The 7,988-nt window shown below is 54.4% G+C and overlaps 1 protein-coding gene across 3 annotated transcripts; it reads right to left on the reverse strand.

Moving 5' to 3' along the window:
• Positions 1–349: 349 nt before the first annotated feature.
• Positions 350–7,701, reverse strand: PTP4A3 (protein tyrosine phosphatase type IVA, member 3). 3 transcript variants are annotated; one of them, XM_010584209.1, is made up of 5 exons: positions 7,597–7,701; positions 5,840–5,932; positions 1,788–1,918; positions 1,058–1,132; positions 350–587 (listed from the first exon to the last, which is right to left on the reverse strand). In XM_010584209.1, exons 1-5 carry the CDS (start codon positions 7,699–7,701, stop codon positions 470–472), a joined length of 522 nt encoding a protein of 173 aa, XP_010582511.1. In that variant the 3' UTR covers positions 350–469. The 3 variants fall into 3 exon arrangements, with proteins under 3 accessions (XP_010582511.1, XP_010582512.1, XP_010582514.1); XM_010584210.1 differs by lacking the exon at positions 1,058–1,132; XM_010584212.1 differs by lacking the exon at positions 5,840–5,932 and having other exon boundaries at positions 7,597–7,692.
• Between the last annotated feature and the right edge of the window lie 287 nt (positions 7,702–7,988).

Raw genomic sequence — 7,988 nt, forward strand, 5'->3', positions numbered from 1 at the left:
TTTATAGGGAAGAGGTGGGAAAGGGTTTTTCTGGGGGTGCTCCAGCCCTCCTGCTCCCCATCCCTTCTCAGCTGGCACAGCCCTGCCTGCGTTACTCCAAACCAAGCACCCTTCACCCCATCCCTCTCAGTGCAATGGGAGGGGAAAGGGAGGAGGAGGAGGAGGAGGAAGGTGATGAAGAACCGTCACGTGAGCTCATTGCCGGCTAACGCCAAGAGTCAAAGGGCAGCGCTGCCTTCCCTCCTCGGGGCTGTAGCTGAAGAGAGCAACCTTTTTCGGGGGTTCGGCAAGACGACCGTGCTGCGGGTGCTGGAACACGGTGGTGGTGGTGCTCCACGTCCCCCCACCCCAGCCCTGGCAGTGGGGTGGCGCGTGGGGTGTGCAGGGCTGGGCAAGGAGGTGAGGGGGTGGGATGTGTGCGAGTGCCCGGGTGTCTGTGTGCACGGATTTTGGCAAGAGGTCATTGAGGTTACATGATGCAGCATTTGTTCTTGTGGTTATGAGGGTCCTTAAATCGGAGTCTCTGCTTTGGTCGGTATTTTTCCAAGTACGTCAGCTGCTTGCTGTTGATGGCTCCTCTGCGCTTCCTGCGGGGAGAAGGGTCGGCACAGTCAGTTGTGTGGCAGGAGAAGACCCCCCCGCACCCAGAATCCAGCCCTGCCAGGGTGCTGAACCCCCCTGCCTGGAACAGAAAGGGATTTTGGCCATGTGCATCCTCCAGGGATGGAGATGAGCACCGACCCCAGCAGCTTTTCTCACTCATCTGCCCTGGGAGTCTCAGGACATGGAGAGCTGGGGAAGAAACACGTGGGTAGCTGGCAGAAGCAGGGTGCCTGCCAAAATCCCCCCCAGGGATGCTCCCAGCTGCCGCCCCAGCCTCCTGCAGCCCTGATGCAAAGTCACAGGGTGCTCAATGCCAGCACCTCCCTTTTCCTCTCCCAAAGGAGAGAAAAAGCAAGCCCGGCATCCTGAAAAAACTCTGGGACAGCTCAGATCTCTCCGTTCCCTCGGAGAGGGTCTGCTTTCTCCCCCGACACCAAAACGCCGCTCGACTTACTGTCGGATGAACTGGATGGCGTCCTCGTACTTCATCCCGCTCTCGATCAAGGCCAGCGCGACGAGGACGGGAGCGCTGAAAGGGAACGGCAGTGGCGGTCACTCTCCAGCCGTGTGGCCCAGAGGCTGACATCCCGTCCTGGGACGGAGGGGACACACCGCAGGGCTGTAATGCTGGTGTTGTGGGCAATCGCCAGCGCTGGCTTTTAGTTTGTAATTTCTTCCCATTTGGAGGCAAGTGCTGCCCCAAAGAATGGCTGATTTTAGGGGTAAAACCCTCAGGACAGGGCTGGCAGCTGTTTGCTGCTCTTCTAATGAGCACGAGGATTTTGGAGGCAAATCTATCGGAAAAGTGGATGTAAATACACATGCAAAACCTGACCTGCAGTGGGGGGGAGCAGCAAAACACAGCAGCTCGTGAAACGCAATGGGTCCCTGCTGTAGTGGGAAGCATATTGCAATATTTCCAAGATGAGCTCTTAGCAAAAGCAAAATCACCGTGGGGCACTGGCAGGACAGCACCGAGAAACCAAGGTCCCCCCAGGGTGCCCAGGATTTGGCTGTGAGAAGTGCAAGGAGGCAGCAGCCCCCCTGTCAACATCTATTCCCGCTAAGGTCTCCACCGCATGCAAAAATCCTGCTGTAAGGTGGAAGGAGGAGAGTTGGCATGGTTTATCTCTCTTTCCCCTTCATGAGTGGGGTGGCAGCCGGGGTGCCAGGCTCTGACTTACCGCCCCAGGCCGGCCACGCAGTGCACGGCCACGCAGCAGCCAGGGTCTTCGCAGAACTTGGTCTTCAGCAAGTTGAGCCAATCTTCCACTATCTTGCTGGGAGGAGGCGCTCCATCATCGAACGGCCAATCCTGCAAGGTGGGGGGAAGAGAGAAATACTGTCAGACCCTGGGGAAAAAAACTCAGGGGATTGCTTTTTACTCAGGGTGATGGCGTTCGGGATCTCAGCAGCGGGGAGGGCGGATGCGTGTGCCAGGAACTGGGCTCAGAGCGCAGCTCCGCAGGGATGTAGCAGGTTTTGTGGCACCGCCTGGCATGCAGGAATCCCCCGGCTGCTTCGGCTCAGGGTTTGCAGTCATACGAGTCTAGGTCTGGGGTCCTCCCATCTTCTATGGACAGGTTCAGCCTTCAGGAGCACCTACGGGACCTGCAACACGGTCCCCGTGTCCTGCCTCTGCAGAACCAGGGTGGCCATCGCCTGCCTCCTCCCCATTCGGATGACGGCACTGAGCTTCGGGGAGCTGCAAGTCCCATCCTTCCCCCTGCAAGCTCCTGTCTAAATCTAGCACTTGGAAGCGCAAAGCCACTTTGTAGGAAGTTTGGGCCAAGGTATCTTGGAGATGGCTGAAATCTCAGGGCCTGATGCGGTGCCGAAATTCAGCTTGCTGCAACACATGGAGGGGAAGGTGAATGCAAAAGCCCCAAAAAGATGCTTTGGGCACCCCTTCCACAGCCCTAGACAGAGCCGAAGGGCTCCATCCTTCCAGAAGGGACACCCCTCCAAATGGGGCCATTTAAATAGCATCCTTCAGGAAAGGCTCTTCAGGGAGGGAAAAAAAAGTGCCCATCTTCTTCTGAGCTTCATCCTTGAGCTGCACGGACTCAACATTGAGGCTCAATGATGAAGTGGGTAAAACAGGTGCTGCATTAAGCATCCTCCGTCCCTGGGCTCTGCTATGGGGGAAAAGTGTCCCCCCTGCTTGCCTGTGACTGCTCCGGCATTTTGGGGAAGGGATGGTCTCTCCCCAGCCAGTCAAGGCTGCATGTCTCTACCCAAATGTGGAATCCTCTCTCAAAATGGATTTGGCAGAAGGAACGAGGCCAAACAGCAGTGGGAGAAGGGGACAGGCAGGTGAGCAATGCTTGGAGGTGATGTGGCACATTGATCCTCGGTGAGTGGGAAGCACGGGGCTGTAATCCTCATGTTTGAGGAGTGAGTCACTAAGCTGCTGTGCTGGAGTCATCCTTGGCGTAAGACGGCAAAAGAAGCTGCTGAGCTGAGCTGAGCTTCAGTGTATGAACAGGTAACGTGATTTCAGTTGGGCTTTGCTAGGAAAGGAGCATGTTGGGCTTCAGGATATCCTAATGCTTGAGCCAGCCCATCCTCCACAGCTTATACCCACCCAGCAAGACCATCTCCTCCCTGCGGTGCCCGGAAAGCACCGCTTCAGCCATGAGTGCAGGTCACCAGGCTCACGCCAGGGAAGACACACCGTATCAAAAAATCACCGAATCATAGAACGGTTTGGGGTGGAAGAGACCTTCAAATATCATCTAGTCCATCCCCGCTGCCACGGGCAGGGACATCTGTCACTAGATCCTGTTGCTCAGAGCCCTGTCCAACCTGACCGGGAACACTTCCAACGGTGGGGCATCCACAGCTTCTCTGGGCAACCTGTTTCGGTGTCTCACTACCTTCATCATAAAAAATTTCTTCCTTACATCCAATTTAAACCTACCTTCTTCAGTTTAAAACCGTTGCCCCTTGTCCTATCGCAACAGGCCCTGGTAAAAAGTCTTTATCTTTCTTATAAGCCTCCTTTCTATACCGAAAGGCTGCAATAAGGTCTCCTTGGAACCTTCTCATTTCCAGGCTGAACAACCCCGACTCTCTCAGCCTTTCTCCACAGCAGACCTGTTCCAACCCTCTGACCATTTCTGTGGCCCTCCTCTGGACCTGCTCCAACAGGTCTGTGGCTTTCTTATGCTGGGGTCCCCACAGCTGGACACGGTACTCCAGGTGGGATCTCATGAGAGTGGAGCAGAGGGGGAGAATCACCTCCCTTGACCTGCTGGCCACGATTCTTTTGGTGCAGCCCAAGAGATGATTGGCTTTCTGGGCTGCAAATGAACATTGCCAGCTCATGTCCAGTCTTTCATCCACCAGTGCCCCCCAGTCCTTCTCCGCAGGGCTGCTCTCAATCCACTCATTGCCCAGCCTCTATCCACATTTGGGATTGCCCTGACCCAGGTGCAGGACCTTGCCCTTGGCCTTGTTGAACTTCATGAGGTTCGCAGGGGCCCACTCCCCCAGCCTCTCGAGGTCCCTCTGGATGGCATCCCTTCCCTCGAGCGTATCAACTGAACCACTCAGCTTGGTGTTCTCTGCAAACTTGCTGAGGGTGCTCTCAATCCCACTATCAACATCACTGATGAAGATATTAAACAGTATTGGTATATCCGATACCGTACATCCATCCTGCACCATTAACCTTCCTACAGTGAAACCTGCACAGCACTGGTTCTCCGGCAGGATTTCTGCTCCATCTCCGACCTGCTGGAAGAGCTGCCAAGCAGGTGTCCACGGCGCAGGACACACGGCACAACTTGGGAACTGCCGTCAGCTCTAGAGGTTGCTCAGGATCCCCTGGGGCACACAGAGGAGCTGAAAGCAGAGGAGGTGTCCGAAACACCTGGGGAGCGTGTCCAGGACAGGACAACTGTATGTACGGGCACCGTTGCTGCAGACGCTGGCACCCAGGCACACCGCACCAGAGTCAGACCTCAACTAGCTTGTGCCTATTCCCCAAAGAAAGGGATTAGGATATACAGGTATAGTCTATATATAGATATATTTGATATAGGTGTATTTAGAGATATCTCTGTACCTGCATAGATAAATCTATCCATAGATACATAGGACACAGATATCTCACCATATGATATACCTTACATAGTTTCTATATAGTTGTACAAACATATATAGAAGCTATACAGTTTCTATACAGTGTCACATAGTTTCTGTATCTAGCATATTGATATCTCCCTACGTAAAACAAATCCTAGATATAGATATGTCTCCATATAAGATAGGTAGAGAGGTATGTACATCCTAGATATATAAACTCAGACTGGAGGGCTCCAGTCAGAAACAGGGTAAAAGGCAGAATTTGGTGTGTAAGCGAGCAGATATGATATCCTAGATACAGATTCTATATGTAGCATACAGCTATCTTCCTCTATAGGATAAGATATATCCTACAGAGACACAGCATCTCTATCTAGCGAGATCTGCATCTGGAGGATCTGTATCTAGAGACATAGGATCTATTATCTACCTATATCCCAGAGGATCTAGGATATAGCTACTCTCTCTATAGGGTATAGATTATACAGAGAGAGCTACACGGAGAGGACCACCCCAGGAGGCACAAGGCACTTCCAAACCTTTTCCTAAATAACAAGCAGAGCTTCACTTTCCAGCTGGAGCTGAACTCCCTGGCAGGGCAATCACGCCTGACATCATCTCCAACTACTTATCAGCCAAGATGCAGTCCAGGCAGCTGCCTGCTCTGCCTCCTTGCCTTTTCCTTCTTGCTGCCTGCTCCCTTTCATCCCCCAGAGCTGCACCAGCCGGCTGCTGGAAGAGCAAAAAAACCCGCACCCCCAGTTTAAGATAACGCCGGGGGTAAAGGGAACCGTGCGCGTCTTCCACGTGGGATCAGGCGCTCCCATCCCCTGGATGCTTTAAAGCCTGAGCGACAGGCAGGGAAGGCAGCTGCCGACTCAACCGTATGAGTCACAGTTTCGGGTGCGTGGGCAGCACTTTCTTTTTTTAAAGCACCAGCCCCATCTCAGCTCGGGGAGCGGGGAGCTCGCCCGCCTCACCTGGAGGATGAAGTTGGGCTTCAAACCCCGCTCCCAGGCAAGTGTGATGTCGCTTTGGTCTATATGAAATGCAGAGGTTTTAGCAGATCTGAGGGCTGGGGGTATTTAAGCATGGGGGGTGGAAGGGGGCAGCCCCCCTGGTGCCCATCCTGCTGCCCACCTACCATGACAGTGATGCCATCCTTCTCCAGGGGGGTCTTGTCATAGGTCACTTCGCACACTCGCACAACCGTGGTGGCACCGTATTTCTTCAGGTCCTGGGAAGGGAAGGAGAAGGAGGAGTCTGAAAAAGCCCTGCCAGTTGCAGCCCAGTTAACCCCAACACATCTGAGCCCTGCTGTGACCACATGGACCACTACGGACCCTAAAACAGTGCCGTGCCCCATCTCTGGACCCTCGAGCAAACCCCCTGTGGTCCATCCAGCCTGGGAAGCACAAGGAAACATGAAATCCCAGGGCACCAAGCCGTGTGGCCACGGTAGGATTTTTACCCAGCACGTTCATGACTCCTCGGAGTCACGAGCGACGACGGGGCTGTTTATTTTTAAGCCCTGACGGCCACACCAGCAGGGACTTTACACCCCAGGCAAAAAAACAACCCCAACATGGGTGCAATTAGCCCAAAGGAGAAATTATTTGTGCCCAGCAAGGTCACAACTCCCGCTGCAGAAATGCATAGGCTGGGGGGGGGGTGTCGTAGCACACCCCGCCAACCGCGCTCGCTCAGGGGCTCCTTCTTGACCTCCTTGCCGTATCCCATCATCATTCCAACGCGCTGCAGGCTTGGGCGTGGGACTTGGGCTGTTTCCAGCGTGGCTTATCACCCGCCGCAAGGATTGCTCCCGGATTACGTGCCAGCGTACCGGCCTCGCAGGGCACCATGTGAGATCATCCCCGTCAATGATTTATCATCTCCTTCGTTCCCCATGTGCGCGTGCCAGACCGCAGCAAACCCCCGCACACTCAGCAGCTTGGCCAAAAAACCTAAGAGGCTGGAGGAAAAGGGGAATTTTTCCCCGTTCCCACTGCTGCCATCCCCATCGCCTTGTGCACAGCGTGCAGGCTACGGGGTGGCTGTCCCCAAATCGCAACCACCTTCCTGCGGCGCTCCGAGCCAGTAGCGCTCATGTGGTTTTTTTTTCAGGTGTGCATTGTGGGGGGGTTTCCTCGAGCTCGAAGGATGCCTGTGGTGCCAGCACATCAGACCTCAACGCGGTTTAAGTCTAAGGCAAAAATTCTTCACCAGGGTCACGTGCAGCCCTAGGTTCCCCCCCCACGAATGCAGTAACATCCCCAAATGACTCCTCGTAAGCAGAAGCTGCTTGTGCCAGCTCGACTGAACCTGCAGGACACGGTGTTTCCCCCAGGCATTGATAAAAGAGCAAGTCGAAGCCTTTCGACCCGGACCGCAGACATGCATCCATTAATCCCCCCGCTAACTCCCAGCTGCTCCCAGGCAGGGCACTGTCGCTGGCTCATGCAACACCGAACCCTCCAGCATCTTGGGCACTGCCCAAAACACTCTGGGCATTGGAAAGACGCTGGGATATTTGGGATGGAAAGTCCTTATGAAGGTGCTGGGAGATGCAGGGGAGGTTGCGTGCATCCACGGGCATCACTGCAAAGCCCCTTGACGTGACGTGCTGGTGGAGCTGACAGGGGATGCAACAGGAACGGGGAAACTCTGCTCCACCTCCACCACGCTCAAAGATCACGCCTGGGGTCCTCCAAAACATCCAACCCCAAAAAGCTGGCGGTGATCGGACCCACCGCCCTGGGATGCCACCGGGGGCTGTGGTACCAAAGGGGATGCTTTGCTGCCTCATCCTACACAGGATCCCTGTTGCATCCCAACATTGGCTTTCAGCCCCAAAATGTGCAGCTGGACCCTGGTCCCCAACTTCCAGCCTCCCCTCCTTACCTCCAAGAAGGTGCTGAGCGTGGCATTGGTAGGGTTGTGGGTGATCAGGAACCTCATGTTTTTGTAGCAGACCTCCACCGGCGCAGGGCGGTTCATCCGGGCCATGGCGGGATGGGAGGAGGGTGAGACGGTGCTGATGGCAGTGGGGGAAAAACCCAAGAAAAGCGTGGCGTGGAGGGGGAAAAAAAAAAAAAGAAAAAAACCACCCCTCTGCGCTTAAAAAATAAAAATAAAACAGGATCGAGAACTCAATATACAGACGTTGTGCAAATAATCCCAGCTCCTGGGAGCGCGCCGGCTTCCTCGACACACTGCAAGCCCCCCGGGGTAAAAAGCCAGATGGGAAAAAATAATATTAATGATAATAATAATAATAATAATTAAAAAAAAAA

This window comes from Haliaeetus leucocephalus, unplaced genomic scaffold (genome assembly GCF_000737465.1).
Source record: "Haliaeetus leucocephalus isolate CR32 unplaced genomic scaffold, Haliaeetus_leucocephalus-4.0 Scaffold953, whole genome shotgun sequence".
Taxonomy (NCBI): Eukaryota; Metazoa; Chordata; class Aves; order Accipitriformes; family Accipitridae; genus Haliaeetus; species Haliaeetus leucocephalus.

What these genes read in the sequence shown, in the direction of transcription:
- PTP4A3 (XM_010584209.1), bottom strand. Translation starts at nt 7,701, where the DNA reads ATGGCCCGGATGAACCGCCCTGCGCCGGTGGAGGTCTGCTACAAAAAC. An exon ending in AGGATGGCATCACTGTCATG is followed by an intron (nt 1,919 to 5,839) that starts GTAGGTGGGCAG and finishes CCCACCTTGCAG; the next exon opens with GATTGGCCGTTCGATGATGG. An exon ending in GCCATCCAGTTCATCCGACA is followed by an intron (nt 588 to 1,057) that starts GTAAGTCGAGCG and finishes TTCTCCCCGCAG; the next exon opens with GAAGCGCAGAGGAGCCATCA.